General features: G+C 44.6%; 1 protein-coding gene across 3 annotated transcripts; it reads right to left on the bottom strand.

The window, feature by feature from the left end:
- Positions 1–375: 375 nt before the first annotated feature.
- ZMAT3 (zinc finger matrin-type 3) lies at positions 376–15,032 on the bottom strand. Of its 3 annotated transcripts, XM_074834242.1 has the most exons (8): positions 14,893–15,032; positions 14,454–14,545; positions 11,494–11,618; positions 10,539–10,864; positions 8,859–8,978; positions 6,915–7,081; positions 6,703–6,803; positions 376–5,690 (listed from the first exon to the last, which is right to left on the bottom strand). In XM_074834242.1, the coding sequence occupies exons 4-8, from the start codon at positions 10,806–10,808 to the stop codon at positions 5,479–5,481; spliced, it is 870 nt and encodes a 289-aa protein (XP_074690343.1). In that variant the 5' UTR covers positions 10,809–10,864; positions 11,494–11,618; positions 14,454–14,545; positions 14,893–15,032; the 3' UTR covers positions 376–5,478. The 3 variants fall into 3 exon arrangements, with proteins under 3 accessions (XP_074690343.1, XP_074690342.1, XP_074690344.1); XM_074834241.1 differs by lacking the exon at positions 11,494–11,618; XM_074834243.1 differs by lacking the exons at positions 11,494–11,618; positions 14,454–14,545.
- Positions 15,033–16,822: the final 1,790 nt, after the last annotated feature.

Here is a 16,822-nt window from a genome sequence, read left to right as displayed (position 1 = left end):
TGAAAGTCGGTCCGTGGTTCAGCCTGGGGCTGTTGCAGAGCTTGTGATGTCTACACCAGGGGAAAGCACAGTCAGGAACAGAGCCCTTGCCCGTACCTTCTGGTTCCCATCCTGTCAGGTGCTGAGTACTCCCAACACCTCCTGAAGCCAAGACAGCTCAGAGGGAGAATTCAGCTGGCTTTCCATAATAGTTGAAAGTACACTGACCCCCCTCCAGAGTAACAAATTGTACACTGGACTATACTCCTTTATCAGTGTAATAAAACATATTACTCATGTAGTCGCACTCAATGCTAGGCTAAAATCAATTCAGTCATGCATAGTCCAGCCATATCATGAGCAGCAGCAATACCAAACACTAAGGCTGTACAATGATAAGAGCAAGATGATTTATTATATACTGAAGAAGAAAAATAGAAAAAGAAAAAAATAATAATTTCATCAACCATTCCCTCATGGGGGTCAGAACAATATAAAGAAAATAAGGACAAATGTACAAAACCAACCTGACAAGAAGGCTCTAGATGAAACACATTCAAAGCACTTGCAAATGATGTTGCTGGACACATGCAGAAGAAAATTAAATCAAATAATTTTTTCCCTGCAAAACACAAGACTGAAAAACTGATTTTCTTTTTAAAAATCCAGTCCTGCCTTTACCCACAGAAATTTGAGATAAAAAGATACAGTTTTAGTTGTGATACATCTTTTTAAAGGAGAGATTCCCAGAACTAGTTTGATGACATTTATTTGAAAGTGGATTTTATTTTCACTTCCAACTTTATGCAGATGGCAGAGAAGCCAGCCCAGCTCAAAACAACAGGAGCTTAGCCACTAACTTCAGAGAAACCAGGTCCATACTTCTCCATTATCTGTTAATCCTTTGGCAACCATGGCATTTGTTTTTCAATAATCGGCAACAGATGTCCATCTCATCCAGAGCATCCTTGTATAATGGTTGTAAAATTTAAAAAAAACCAAACAAACAAACACAAAACAAAACACACATATATAAGAAAACATCAGCAGTATGAAATTCCTGAAGGGTTTCAAGGCTTGATCCTACTCAACTAAAGTCAACGTACTTCAAACTATTTTAGCTGGAGCAGGACCAAATCCTTACAGAACCAGATACACATTCCTCAAAAAGCAAAACCTTATGAGTGTTGTAACCCAAACATAGGAGTAAAAGACAAATTTTTGCAATGTACCTTGCCTGGTCCTAGCCAACATAATATATTTAGCTAGGGTATTTCATTTACTCCTGACTTGGGCAAGATTCCCATTGGTTATGGTATTACTTAAGTAACACAGCAAAAGGACATCATGCATTAGTAAGCTAAAATATGAATCCATGCCTATGGCAATAGCTTTCCCTTCTAATGCCCTATAATGGGCATCTAGAAAAGGAAAAGAGGCAAGAAGCTTTACAGAAAAAAATCTGCATTTTGTTACATTGATGACCATCCTAAGCAACTCCACAGAAGTTTTCAGGGTTCCTTTTGATGTACATGAAGAAAGCAAAAAGTCAAAAATAGACCAATGTTAGGCAAGATTATAACACATTTACTCATTAGCGCAGAATGCAAAATAACAGCTGATGCTTAATACAAACAAAACTGTATCATTTTCATACTCCTCACAAATACATGGATTCCACATAATTTACGTCCTTGCCTTTAAAGAAATGCTTAAATGTAGTATGAACTTCATGTGTCTCTAAAAATATCACCCCAAGTTACCAAAGGAACTATTAGAGGGAAGAAAAAAAATAATTAGAAAGGGACATTTTAAAGCAAGTTGCAAGGAAATCCCCATTTGGTATGGCATGAAAAGAAACGAAGATCTACTGGTTGGATTTGGGGGTTTTTGGGGGTTTGGGGTACGTTTTGTTGTTTGGGTTCCTTTCTTTGCCTCAAGGGAAAGAAAACAACACATATGTGGGAGGGAAAACATTTTCACAAATAGAATAAATACCTGTTCTGATCCAAAAGCAAAGTGCGATGTAGAGTTCTTTATTTAAACAAAACCAACCTACAGAATAATGCCTTAAATATTAACAAATCAATTAGTGGTTAGCACAGTAAAATAAATATGAACACATTGATTTATATTTTGTTTCTAGCAGCAAAGGTCATTAACCTACTGGCCAATGTGACAGCTTCACAGAAGTCCTGTTTCTTGGGTTTGGTACTTCATTTAACATGAGAGAAAGGTTCACTGGGTCTGGAAAATGGTACTACAGCTGTACTGTATTCTCCCTGGCCCATCTATGTCAAATAGCATTTAGCCAGGACATGTTTTCAGTATGTGTTTTGAACACTGATTTGGAGAACAGCTTTCACAAAAAAAAGATCAGGATCCACAGTTTCTCATGCTGACAAGTATGAGTTTGGATTGGCCTGAACTCTAATGATATTAGTGAGGTGGAGTGTTTACTCTTTGCAGTCAACGATTTTCTATGCTGGAGGGAGAGTGGGAAAATCACAAACTGTTAAGCAATGCTGAAGAGAGAGAGGAAAGCTTTGGTCACTTGTAGGGAAGTGCCACAACAGAGCACTGGGGCAAAGCAAGTCTCAGCTGCTTCTCCCAGCAAGAAATATCTTTCCTCCCCTGTAGGAAACCTGTCCTACTCTTGTCGCTTGTGTCCCACTGTCTGGTTTATACCTGCAACCCACCACTTTGAAGTTCTGAGGATGGTAACATTCACTTGTTGTACTCCCCTGAACAAAACAGAGCAGATACAGACCTCCCTGTTCAGGGCAGACTCAAGCCATTCCTCAAAACCAGACAGCCCCACGCAGAGAGGAACCCGCAAGAACAGCCCCCGGCACCTCCCTCCCTAACACACTAGCACACTGGTGTGCCGTAGCACGCTTGCACCAGCTGTTACCAGGAGGCAACAGCACATGGAGCAGAGTTTTGACACCTCCAGCAGTCACTGGAAATGCCAAATGAGGAGCAGATCGCTGGGCTGGGAGCAGGAGCAACAACCAAAGCAAAAGCAGTGAACAGTTGATTTTTGGGACACATGAAAGCAGACTAAAATGCCTTCTTGGCCCCAGCAATAAGCTAGAAAACACCAGTACTTACAGCTCCTCCAGCTCATATTTCACAATGTGTTGTTTTTCCGCTACTAATTGCAGCCTGTGGGAAATGCCACACTTTAATTTACAGCAAGAGAGATGTTTAACTGTAATGCAGGGACCATTCTGGTGAAGCACATTGTGGTAAGGCTCATCCAACTCCCTCTGTCCCTGCACATTGGTGTCAGACTAGCAAAACAAAAGACAAAACACAAAGAGAAAACCAGAGCCCTTCTTTGACTGCAAAAGGTAAGGGGAAAAGGCTGCCAAGAGATTTTTGCAAGGGGAATGTTCTTCAAGGCTGCACAGAGGGTGAGCCAGGGGCAGGAAAACACAGAAGAAACACACTTACAGGCTGTCAAAACTGCTCAGTTAGTGCTTTGCAACCTGGGCACCTGTCCTACTCTCTAACCTGCTCCAGTGCACAAACCCTGCTTAAGTGGGCTTTGCATGAAGGAGGGAAGAGAATCCCATTCAAGAGGATATCCATTGCTCTGCCTGTATCTGCAGGGCAAGGATCGGCATGGAATGATGTGGAGAGTTGCTTTCGACTACTGTGCAAGAGCTCACCTTTCCTGAATTTAGGAAGGTTGCATTACGGTTATATAGCTACCTGATGCTCAGGTAGCTAAAGATAACAATACTCAATTTCTGAGAAGCAGCCAAGTGCAACAAACCTTTCCGAGGTGGACTAGAAAGTTGAATAAAAACTATCTGGATTTTTTGTTAGTTTACTCATTTTTTCATTTTTTAAGGCAAGCAGAAAGTCCTTCTGGAATGCAAGAGGCAGGATCAGAATGGCAAAAAAAGGGGATGGGGGAGCTACCTTCAACATTATGCACTAGGTAAAATTTATCCCTGGTAAAATGCTACTGAAACCAATGGAGCTGCATCTAATTCAACGTACTGCCTAAAAAGGAGTGAGAGACAAGCCATGATGCTTCCTTTACCCCCTTTCTGCACCTGCCACTGAAGTCAATGAAGCTATACCAGCGTACAGCTGTAGCAGCACAGTGGCAAATCAGGTCCAACGGAGGTTACAAGTGTTTTAGAAACACTGTGAACTGTATTCCAATCACAGCTCCTCACATCTACCCAAATGTGCAGAAGAATAAATGTCAGCCCTACTTCTGCTCTTTAGCCCCTTTCCACTTTTGTAAGGAAAACCAAAACAGATACACACCCTTCGGGTTCATCTACACTTACAAAGTTGCTTAACAAGTTTCACAAATATTTCTGCATGGCCAAAAAGCTGTTACTCAGTCATCGCTGCCAACATTTACATTGTACCTAACTGGATTTTTAATGGTCCCTAAAACAGTGAAGTTCACATCAAGGAATGGAATTAAAACCCATCCTGAGATGGGAACAGAAAGAGGGGAAAAAACTCATCCAATATTGGTAGCTCTAGTTCAAAGGAGCATTTCAGCTCTCCTCTATAACACCCACCGGGCTTTGTCCAGGGAATGGCATGGAAGTGGGACACACTGCTATCAGCTCCCCAAGGTCCAGGCAGCCCTGCTCTCTCAGAGCAATAGAGCTGCAGGCCAGAGACCAACACTTACTCTCTTCTACATCAGTATGCAAAGAAATTACAGCTGACAGCTCCTTCCAACCTATTCTCAACCCTACTCAGTCTAAGGCAGAATCAGAGCAGAGCACATCTCATCTGAGCAGGTCTGCTTTCCAATTCACTTCATTAAGCCCCTCAGACTCTCTTCAGGGAGATGAGCTACACCCATGGTGCATTAAGGTGCCCAGCCAACAACACTGAGAATCTTTTCTCATTGTTAGCTGGTAGAAGAGAATATTTCTGAATACACAAGACCCTCCAAGAAGGAGATGTATGCACAGCCATTCTACAAGGATGTGGAAAGAACCTACTCTGGGCCACAAGCAGCAATTTGTGGACAAGCACACCACCAAATTCACACATTTGCAGGCCCCATTCCTGCCCCACTTCTACAAGCTGCCCAGAGATTCAGCCTGCTGTAGGGAGGCATTCTGGAGCACTGCTCTGTGGCGTGCAAAGAGGGGAGTGGGCTTTGCACATGGTCCACCTGTGTGGTAGAACCACTGAAGTTCCCAGCACTTCTTGGGATTTGCATATTCATGCAGAAGGCTGAGGAGAAGACAGTCCTCCCCGCCACTCAATACAATGAAGAGCCTTAGATAATTAGCAAACAAACATCAAAAACACTTCATGTCCTGCACAGCGTCATCCTGCCAACTATGATAGAAAAAAAATCTAACCATACCATTAAGGTTGCAGGTGTTACATGTATAGCTCGAGAGCATACTCCTATCAAATGGAGCACAAAGCAGGGCATGTGGCAAACAGCAGGCGAGAGACAAGCTGCTCTATTTGCAAACTACTACCAAGGGTGGTGCGTCATTGTACATAGCCTAGGTTCTCCATCTCATTCCTATATCGCTGTTCGGACACCTTGCTTTTATGCTGTTTGCTTTCTAAGTGCTGTCTGAACTCCATCTCCTCGCTGGCCCCGGCGTTGCACATGGAGCAGTAGAACTGGCCACTGGGGGTGACGCACATGGCCAGATCCCGAGGAATCCTCTGGCGTGAGCGGGGATTGAAGTAGGGACCTGAGGAGTCAACAGAAAAGCCTGTTTTATCTGTAAGAAAGAAAAGCTTAAGGCAGCTCAGTGACAACTTCTAATTCTGATGAATGATTAAAAAGCAGCCAAAGTTTAGCTTCTTTAACTGATTAGAGTCTGAACCTTATTTTCCCACATGACTTCTCTGCTGACATCCAGATTTACAGAGGTGTAGCACACAGGGGAGCAGTACTTGCTGGTATTTTCTAAAACAATAGAGTGGGCTTAGTGTCCCAGTCTTATTAAGAGTCAACAGGGCTTTGAAAATTAGGAGTCTAACCATTTAAAGTGATGAATCAATTCTTTTTTTGTCTTAACTTTCCAATTCCAGAATTAGAACAGTCTTTTGATTAGAATAAGCTGCCTCAGTTTAAAATTATCACAAAATTATATTTAATAGAACTTTAAAGATCTATCTTTTCCACATGACAGTGGTTAGAATGACACAGTTAAACCAAGCTTCACCAGGAATCAGGGTTTCAGCTAATATATGCTCATAACACAGCTTAAAAATGAAAAAAGAGAAACAGATGTTGGGCTGGACACTATAAAATGCATTTTAAATCATAGTAAAGATACGAAGTTAGTATCTAACACCTGAGGAAGGACTCTAGGAACAGATGGTCTTAGAGGGAGGCTAACATGCTCTCTCATTCCGGTCATGGGAGTGCAAGTACAGGTTGATGTGCTACAGTAGGAGTCAAAGCACCTGGCCACTTGCCAAGAAAATAAAGCAGGAATACTGTCACCACTTAAAGCAGCCTTAGAGACAGACAGATGGTAAATTAAGTTACAAACTGAGAAACCGAACTAACAAGCGGGCTGACAAAACAAAGCAACTTTAGCAGCTGGGAAAAACATGCAGACACAAAGGATCAGCAGAGCTAGGACCAGCTTCTTTCACAACCTGTCTCTGCTAAAACAGACCTCAAACAGAAGAAAAACAAGTCTGTTTATTATTATTATTCCAACTATAGAACAGATGCAAGCTCCCAGTTACCTGTGTTGTTTTGAACTGTATACATATTTCTTCTGTTCTGCATCATCTTATATTCATTCCCTTCTTTCCTTGTCCTTCGTTTGCCTAGTTCTGATGCATCCCTGAAGATTAAACAAATATGAACAGCTGCAATTCATAGTTTTCCAAGAAAAAGGCTGCCAGAGACACTGCCACATGCTTTCAGCCTGAGCATGAAGTTGAACAATACCTACGAGAATGAGTTATTCTGTGCTTCTGCAAGACGCAGCCGTTTGGCATGATTTTTCCCTTGGTAGTGAGCCTGTGCCACAGCTGGAGAACTAAACGAGGCATCACAAAGCTTGCAGTAATCATTCTCTGTGGCCAAGATCACTCGGCCACCTGGTTTACTGGATCCCATCTAGCAGCAAAGGGAGAGACAGCATGTGAAACAGAAGGAGGTTAAATCGTTGAAATATTTGAATCACAGGGAGTGAGACCAGCGTCACTTTCATCAGGCAACAAGGGAGCTGGAATTAGTGTATATGGATTAGGACACTCTCAAGTGCTCCCCAAACTGTTCTTACAAGAACTTTATTTTCCCTGCCTCAGCCTCCAAGAGAATCTGCAAATTCCTCAAGATCTAGGCAACCCCCCGGCCTCAGAGGAAAGCAATCTGAACAAACACTCTGTACCACTGCAATAGCTACAGAGGCTTGTTTACTTCACAGCAATGATTTAACTTCTCTACTCCTGACTGCTGGGAGCTGATGAACAGTGACTTTCACACTGAGGAAGACCCACCAAAAGGTAAAGGTGCTCCTCTCTCCTATTTACAGAGCACCTAATCTCTCCACAGTACCCTGTTCCTACACAGCTCCCTGACCATGCTAAGAGATAAAAAAAACAATAGCAGAGCTGCCAAACCTCTGATCCTTGTCCTTCAGGTAGGAGGACACCTGGATCAAGACTTCAAAGGAAGGACCCAGCCTCACATGAGTAGCTCCTGCCATATGAAGGATACCTTGCCTGTTTAGTCAGACTACACGCTGATCAGGGCACCAACCATGTCTCCTCAGTGTGTATTATCCAGAGAAAAGTGCTTTGTAAACAGTGCAGCAGCAGTGATTCATACAGCCATGTCACTGCGGCACTTGTAGAGTTTCTTTCACATCTCCTTTGATACTGCTCAAGCTTATAAATGCACACACACAATTCTGACTTCTATGTTACAACATGAATCCTCACATGGCCCCAGAGTGGTCTTTTTATTGTCATGGATCATTTTGTCCATTAAAAAACCGCAACAGATACCCTAGCAGGCACAGCACCCACGTTCCACTACCTAGCACCAGACCCCATGCCCTCTCGATTCAGTTCTGTCAGCCACAAAGTTATTTTACATGGGACTGAGTCTCCCTCTGCCGGCTCCGACAGCAGGTATGACAGTTTGCCACTTACGGCAAATGCTCTTTGCTTTTCTATAGACAACAGAGGCTTATGCTTTTTGGAAATGACAGGCGCAGCTTCGATCCCTGCAGCCCAGCTGTGGCTCCCTGCACAGTCACATGCAAAAGCCAGGCTAGCTGTTAAGTCCCATGACAATCAGAAGTGATGAATTCTAGAAGAAGAAAGCAAAAATCATCTCTTTTGCCTCTAACGTGCCCGAGACAGAATTAATCTGGATCACTGAGGGAACAATCCATTCATCCTACACACAGGAATGAGCACTTCAAAAGGAGCAACAAAAGAGGAATTAGCCAACAGCCCTGGGCAATGGGTGTAGGAGCACCTAAGCACTTTTTCCATGTAGGCTTCCCTCACACAATGGAGGGATGATTGTGCAGAGCAGATGCCACACCCTCGCGTCCAAATCCAGCTCCAACAATGCTGTTTTATACCTGCCCTTAAATAACCATAATCAGCAGCACATCGGACTTACCTAGGAATCAAAGTATTTGCCATGCAGAAATAGAACATTTCAAGTCCAATATTCTGCTGCAAGGGCAGATCAGTATCTGTGCCTTCAAAGGAAAGCAAACAGCTCCCAACAGGCCATTTCCACCATCCTGTGCCATCACAAGGAAAATTCTTTCCCAACTCCTGCAGCAATCCTCAAAGTGTGAGATCTAGTTATCCTTATTGGGGGTTAGGTGACAAGTAAGCGCCATGATCTCAGTCACCTTCCCATGCCTTACCTGAGCTGGAAGGGAGACAACCTGAGGTGGGGCAGGCTCAACCGAATTACTCATTCTGGCAGGTGCTGGACAGCTATTGGCAGCATAGTAATTTCGGAGTTTCTTACTGTGGTTTTTACCCTGGAAAGAGAACCCAAATTAATCACTGTCCTAATTTTATACTGAAAGAACAAGGATCCAGCAACAGAAATGAGAAAGGGGCCATGAAGACAGCACCTCAGGTAAAGGAGCTGTCACTCAGAAAATAACAGCTCTGGACTTGATTGATGCTGACATCCCCCCTTTCTCTAAAATGCTCATCACCTAGCATGATTGGCCCTCATTTTCAATTGATCTTCTCAAATCAGTAAGTTTACAATTAGTTCCTCAATCTGTTTCCATTTCACTTAAAACTAGTATTTTGTACTTTTAAACACAAAACTTTTACTGCTTTGCATAGCTTTTTGATAAGCCTGAAAACACACACACACTTCTTTTCATGAGGTTGCAAGCATGAGTTAAAACATTACTTTGAATCTAAAAAACCCTGCTTCATATTTTATATTCTCTTGGAAAACATGCTATAGTTCTTTTTGGTGTTTTGAAAACCTGAAAGAGCTAGGTAAGAGTATGTATATGCACTGTGGATATATAGTAAGACATATGCATAAATGCAAGTTAGGTATTATAAATGCACTTCTGTCTCCTCACGGCAGAAATACTGCAGAAATCAGACGTTGAAGCGTAACACTAATTCAACCTTCCCCTTTACTGCCATGATACCACTTTTTCAGGGCCAACAGCAAATCTGGGCCTGATGTCCTGCAGATATGGACAAACACTCTTCTGGATTTGCTGGTGGCAAAAGTGACTATCTCCACATCTCACACAAATATAACACTAGTAAGATAGGGTACTAGTAAAACAGGGCAACATAAGACTACAACATATTTGATCTCTCAGCAAAGAATCATATGCAAATAGTCAACCTATTTCAGACAAGTCAACCAGACCAGCTTGAACAAAATTAATTTGGTCTGAGTCGGCCCAGCTGATGCAGTCCAAAGCAGATGGTAAGTTTGCATAAAATGGCCCCACCAGCAGATGAGGAAGGAGGCAGTGGTGAGCACATGACAGCAGCTCCCTTTCCTAAGTGCAGTTGGATCCAGCAAAAAACATCTGTCCAGACCTTACAAAATCACAACTGTGGAACGGGAAGTTCTATGTTATTGGATGAGTGTACAGGTGGAAAACAGATCACATCAAACAAAGGAAAATTATGAGTGTCTGCCTCTTCACCCATGTCATCTTGGTATTACTTCTCTGTCCCGGTGGACAAAGTTTTCAAAACATGCCCCAGTGATGACACCTTAAATGAAAGCACTGCAGCATGTCTGGATGAACAGCAAATTCAAGCAGGGTGAAGATATGTCTACAGAGCAGTTCTAGCCACAGCTTCCAGTCCATTAGATGGTGTAGAGGTAGCTTCAGATGAGCTAATTCAAATGCTGCTGCTGGGGTATAACGACCTCAAGAAAACATTCAGAACTCCCTTGAGAAGCTAAGTTAGTCCTGGTGCATTGGCCCACACTTAGCTCTGTGCTCCCACGCTCCTGGCAGCGCAGGCACTGGCACGGGTATGTCTACACAAGCTGCAGACGCAGCAGCCCTGAAAGCTGTGCCTCCTGCTACTCTCCTTACCTGGTAATGAGCCTGGGCTTGCTGTGCTGAATTCAGAGTGACATTGCAAAGCTTACAGCACAGAGGCTTACATAGTTCTTCCAGCATAGGGTCCTGCTCCACCACCTTTGCAAGCTCTTCTTCTTGTGTGTGATGAAAGGAAGGCCCCAGTCCGAGAGATTTTGGTGGGGACAGTGGTGAGCTGGCTCTTGGCCTTGTAGCCACTGACATAGGAAGAGATGAAGGCTTCTCAGAATGAGGAAGAAGTCCTGCTTGCTGTAGAAGAATCATTGGCCAGGAAGACTGTGAGCATGCTACTTCTGAAGGATGAGGAGTCTTCTTCAGATCTAGACCAGAGAGACACAAATGCTGAAATAAGCAACACTAACAGCAACACTGACAATCTAGGGCACAACTTCTGTAAGTTCTTTGACTCTACTTTATGCCTTTTCACAAAGCCAAGCAGGATGAAGTCAGTTTATAACACTTTACCCCATAGGAACAGCAGCATCCCAGACAGCCAGGGCCAGATTAAAAGATACGAACATAAGAAGTGGAATGAAGTCTGAAATGGAGTTGTTAGTATCCCATGGCACCCTCCTGGACAGGTGAGGATTCCTAACCACTCATAGTACCTGCCCCACAGCACGCCTGCCCCACTGCTCCACGACACAGAACACGCATGGCACATACAGCTGTGTTAATGGGAATGGGAGGGGTACAACCGTTAGCCCCATCCTCTTCTGACAGCCTAAGAACAAGCTCACACTCCAAGACCTAAACAAATATTACAAAGTATTACCGCTACTGATGACTTAAAAAGAACCCAAACACTTTTTATATATAGGTAGATATAATATACACACACACACGGACAAATAAATCCCTCAAATGTTCATAAAGACCTTCCTGAGGAAAGGAACTTTTCTCAAATAAATCAACAAAAAGCAAAGAGTGAGAACCAATGTGAGCACACCTTGTTGTATGCAGTCAGCTCCCAAGGGTTCTCTTCCATGGTCTTGTTGAATGACCTTGAGCTATTTCTCATGTTTCCTTTACTAATTACAACTGATGCAACACTTAAAGCTGTTTCTTCTTCTTCTGCAAAATGGAGAACTTATCCTGTATTAACCTTTATTCAATTATTTCTCAGTTAATTCAAGTTTTTAGAACTAACCGTAGATTTCCAGCATGGGGTTCCAAGACGCTTATTTAATTAAAGTTTATAAATCACATCTAAAGCCCGGGATGAATATTCCTAGAATAATGCAGAGCTGTGATATTATGAATCAAGGCTACTGTTGTTAATTTCTTATTAGCTTCTTATCATGACAAATCCTGTTCATTGCTGCACTGGGATCGAAACAAGCATTATCTTGGCCTTTGCAGATCACTTCCAGCTAAGGCTGCATTGGTAGCAACCATGTTTATGCTATGGGCTTTGTTCGTTTGCGTAAGCAAATAGTGAGCCACATCGACATTTTAAAATAACACTTCTGGAAAATTAAGGAAAGGTAAATTAAACACCACATAGGAACTTTGTTCCTAGGTCACTTTTGAAAACAGAACTTGACTTCAAAGGCATTTAGGAACCTGGAGAAGCAGATAGCATTTATCTGAGATAACTTCTGAGATTTTCAACCTGCTAAAATTAGCAGGAGATAAATACCTTGCTACATTCAAGCTCTGGAAAATCCCAGCTGATGCCTGCATTTTTAGGTACTGTATTACCTTTGAAAGTCTCACCCCAGAGGTCTATGATCTTTTAGGAAAAATAAAAAATAATTAGAAAAAAAAAAAAAAAAGAAAATCAGTGGGACTAAAGCGCTCAAGTGACACAAGCATTTCTGGAATGTTTACCTCTAAAACCAGACTTTCAAATAATACAAGATTGGAGACAGCTCAGTTATTACTAGTAACTAAAGCTAAGGAAAAAAAAGAAAAGAAAAAAAAAGCAGCATGCATTGCCTTGGGGGCAAGTTTTTAAGACAGTAATAGAGCCACCAGGAGTTTTCATGTTTTTAAATGACCCTCCACCACCAAGGCTCTGTGAAATTCCAGGAGAACTATACCTAACACGGTGTCACCATAAAAACAAAATCAAAACCAGTATCATGAAAACTAACTGAAACGAGATAAAATGGAATCTACCACAAAGAAAGATGAGGAAACACATGAACGGCATGGCACAAATCATCCATCAGCAGTGTAAATTCTGTAGTGTTACCTCACTTCTCTCCAACTTTCAGCATACGTGTTCCTGGTTAAACAGAACCATGGAAAAAGATTTTGCTATCTTTAGTTTCCTCAAGTAGTGCTCTGTAGACAGTCTAATGAATTTCAGTGGGGTTACAGATGGAACAACTTCGTATCCATGATGGTTAAATATATCATAACGCATACCTATCAAGGCAGTTTAAATTCACTATGCAAGCAGTTAAGTATGCCATCCACTTTCACCACCATGACAGGCCTTTTACTTTAAAATGGGAGTAAATTATAGCTAAATTCTTCACAGAGCAATATAAAGAGATTTACAGTAAATGGCAGTCGGGATCTATTTACTTAATTTTGCATGAGTGCTTGTTGTATCAAGTCTTCCACACGCAACTGTCATGGATGGGATCTGTCATATACAAGATAGGACACAGTGCTCACAGGTTCTGCATTCACACGGGAAAAGGTATAACGTAATATTCTTAGAAAATCTTTAATTGTAAGGTCTTTTACTGTTTCTAAAAGTAAACAGTAGTCTGAACATAAACTTAAGGCTGCATGGGCAATTTTAAAATTAGAACTTCTCAAGCTGGCATATGCAACACTGATTTTCTTCTGGTGGTGATCTTTCATCATGGAAATTGATCAAATTACACTGCTTTCTTTCTTACAGATATTATTTAAAAGAAAAAAAAAAAGAATCTCTCAACTTCAGCTTATTTACATGTCCCTTTAACCTTCCAGTGCTGGTTGCTACAAATACCCTGTCCAGGAGAAGGTAACAGGACATCTTTGACGACTTCTTTCCCTTCACATGAGAAGCTGCAAAATCTTTACACTACAAACAGCAAAGGAATGAGGAATCTCCATCACCAAGAACCTGTAACAGTATGGCCCATAGCAGGGTAAGGACCTGCATCTCTCCAGGGTGAGCTGAAGAGACATTCTGCCTCAAGACAGCATCTCTCAGATCTCAGCCATGCCACCTTCTACATGCCGTATGGGCTAGGACATACTTCCACTCTGTGCCAGTTGTCCTCAGGTGGATGCAAGGGAGCCAGGCATGCAGCGTTCCTCACCGCTCGCAGGTTGGGGCATCCTAAGGGCAGCACTGAAGGAAGAGACACAGCCTCCATGCCTTGAGTACCACAGCCTGGTATACCCAGGCACTGCTGGTGGCACAGACAAGAGGGAGCAACTCCCCCCAGCTGTCAACAGCATGGTTCTGGGAAAGGAGCTGGTGTGGCCTCAAATCTGAGCACCATTTGATGGGGAAGGCACATACACAATGTGACCTTCCTTGGCCATAAGTGCAAACCTCAGTGAGAAATCTATGTGCCACATGTTCCCTCCAGAACTGTTTTTTAAATGCAGTTGAGGCAACTAGTAACAGTGACAGAAATCTATACAAATGATGAACAAGGTGTGGGCTTTGTTTTTCTTTCCAAAACAGGAAGCATTTCTTCTCAAATCCACTTGTAATCTCAAAACATTGACATCACTTAACCTAACTTTGCCAGAAAGTTTACCTTTGTCCATAGCCTAGGCCCCCCAGAACCCACCCTGAAAGGCAGGGTCATTTTATAACACTGCAGGGATTGAAGACAACACACTAAAACATGCATCATACAGAGTTCCACCTTAAGATGCAGGGCCCACTAACCCTCTGCTGCTGCATATTTGGTAACCGAGAAACTGAGGGCATTTATTATCTCTTACATCAAGGGGGTATCAGAAACCACGATGTCAGTCCTCACATCCTAGCAGACATTTCTGCAAAGTTGCATGCCTTGCAGTCTTGGTGATGGAGTCTAAGAAAAACAAACAAACAAACAACAAAAACAACTGGTACCTACTACGTTGGAATAACTGCAACCTGAACAAGAATTCAAGGCACCGATACAATTTTGGAAACGCAGAAATAAAAGCAGCATAAAGGAGAGGCAGATACAGACACCCGCACCGCTGAAGTACCTTAAGCACCCCTGAACACGGCAAAAAAATTACAAACACACCCCCCCCGGTAATACCATACCGAGGGGCAAAGCTTGCCCCCACCCCCACCAAACACCTGGTGCCGCCCCCACCCACCGGGGCCGGGGCCGGGGCCGCGTCCCCACCGCGCCCACCCCCCAGCAAGCACTCCCGCGGCACCTACCGCGGCCAGCGGGGGCTGCGAGCAACAGACCCGGCCCCCCCCCCCCGAGCCGCTGCCGCTGCCGCTGCTGTCCCCCCTCACAACTTCGGCCGGTGCCCGAGGCCGCGGGAGGGCCGGAGCCGGCAGGCACAGCCGGGACCAGCTGCAGGAAGTGACCGCAGCGCGGCGCGGCGCGGCGGGGCGGGGCCTGCGGCGGGGCGGGGGGCCGGGGGCGGGGCCTGCTGCGGGGCGGGGCCTGGGGGCGGGGCCTGCGGCGGCAGCGCGGCGCGGGGCATCCCGGGGCAGCGGGCGCCGGTGTCAGAGCCCGCCGGTCCCTCAGTAGCGCTGCCGGGGGGATTTACTGCCCCGTGCCTCGCCGGTTCCGCCTGGAAGAGCGCTCCCGTGAAACCAGCGACTGCCCCGCTCGCGTTACAGCCCTGCAGCGCGGATTTGAGCTTACTGGTGACCCAGGCACACCGCCGGCCACTCCCGTTTTTCCCTCCGGTCCCAGCTAGCTGCTGGCTCTTCAGATCTGGCTTCTGAAATAATCTCACAGAAACGTGCAGTCACTGAAACACGCTTTTTGGCGTTGCAGGCTAAAACATTGTTGAAAAGTTGCTCCAGATGTTGAACCGCTCAGTGAAATCCCAAGTTGTTGTTTTACACAAGGTCATATAATTTATTTTTTGCTTCTCTGGCACCTTCTGTTTTTGACAGCAGAAATTGCAATTAACCTGCATTTGCATATATAAACATCTCCAGTTTATTCCTGCTGTTCACAGCCAAAGTGAGTTAATTACTCCTCAAGCCACCAAGGACAGCAGTGCAGGCCTCGCCTTATGGTTGGGCCGCTCTGTTTCAAAGCATACAGAGCTTCTGTTGATTTTCTCCCATTTTGTTGGAACAAGAAAGCACTGAGGTCACAACAAGCTGGCACTATCACCACGACTCCATGATAGCGATCAGCCAACCCACCTGGGAGTCCATCAGTTAGCCCCACTCATTACTGATTTTTGTGAGATCTTAAAAAAAAATCCCATTTATCAGATACATCGCTGCAGGTCAGAATCACAAACCGCGGTGACGTGTAGCAGAAGCAGCAAATGGGCAGTTTACAGCCAGGTGTGTTAATGGGAACCACTGCTGCTGCATGTTTGCTGGGGCTCGTTTTGCCATGACCTGCGAAGTTGGTGCCACCTGCGGCAGCTCGGCCCCGCCCCGCCTGGGGTTCGGTCTGGTGCTGGGCCCTGGGGCAGCGTTTCAAGGATGTGAATTCACTGACTGATGCCCCCACGGTGTTCACACCTGGCTCCAAAACTTGCTTTATGCCGTCTCTCCTGTTGAGAGGGTAAATATCCCTTTAAAAACAGTGATTAACCAAGAAGCCTTCCTGATTAATGCTCCAGGTTATCCCTGTCACCTCCGTCCTGTCACCACTTCAAGAGGATCCTTGATCCTCGCTTGTTGTGTCCTGTTGGCTCTCACCAAGCTAAATTAGCCCAGACCCCTCATTTCAGACCCTGAAACCCCAAACACCAGGGATTGTACATTTAAAATGTTCTATCTCTTCATTAATTTGTGTATTTACTTGGTAGGCCGCTCTTTTAACAAAATACTGGATTCACGTACAGTGACTCGATCCCAGCAGCAGCTCAAATGTTAAAGAAAACTTTAACGATTGGTGATCCAGTGGGGAGAAGGGCCAAGAGCGCCCTGGACTCGGTCAGACCCCTTGTCCTGCGTGTGCCGTGGCTGCGGACACCGAGGAGGGTTAACGGGTTTATGGTGATAAACGGGACAGAGGCACCGTCCGTCGGGCCCGCGCCGCGGCGCGGCCTGCACCCCCCGCCCGCCTGGGGCAGGACGGGCCCGTTATTCTTCCGACCCCTCGCTGGCGGTCCGGTGGCCTCGTGGACCCCGGCGCTGTCCCCGCGGGCCCCGCACGCCTCGC

This window comes from Strix aluco, chromosome 9 (genome assembly GCF_031877795.1).
Source record: "Strix aluco isolate bStrAlu1 chromosome 9, bStrAlu1.hap1, whole genome shotgun sequence".
Taxonomy (NCBI): domain Eukaryota; kingdom Metazoa; phylum Chordata; class Aves; order Strigiformes; family Strigidae; genus Strix; species Strix aluco.
The sequence above is the reverse complement of the archived record's forward strand: the minus strand, read 5'-3'. Positions and strand labels throughout refer to the sequence as shown.

What these genes read in the sequence shown, in the direction of transcription:
- ZMAT3 (XM_074834242.1), bottom strand. Translation starts at nt 10,808, where the DNA reads ATGATTCTTCTACAGCAAGCAGGACTTCTTCCTCATTCTGAGAAGCCT. An exon ending in TTGTCTCCCTTCCAGCTCAG is followed by an intron (nt 7,082 to 8,858) that starts GTAAGGCATGGG and finishes CTTTGCTGCTAG; the next exon opens with ATGGGATCCAGTAAACCAGG. An exon ending in TACAGTTCAAAACAACACAG is followed by an intron (nt 5,691 to 6,702) that starts GTAACTGGGAGC and finishes TTGACTCCTCAG; the next exon opens with GTCCCTACTTCAATCCCCGC.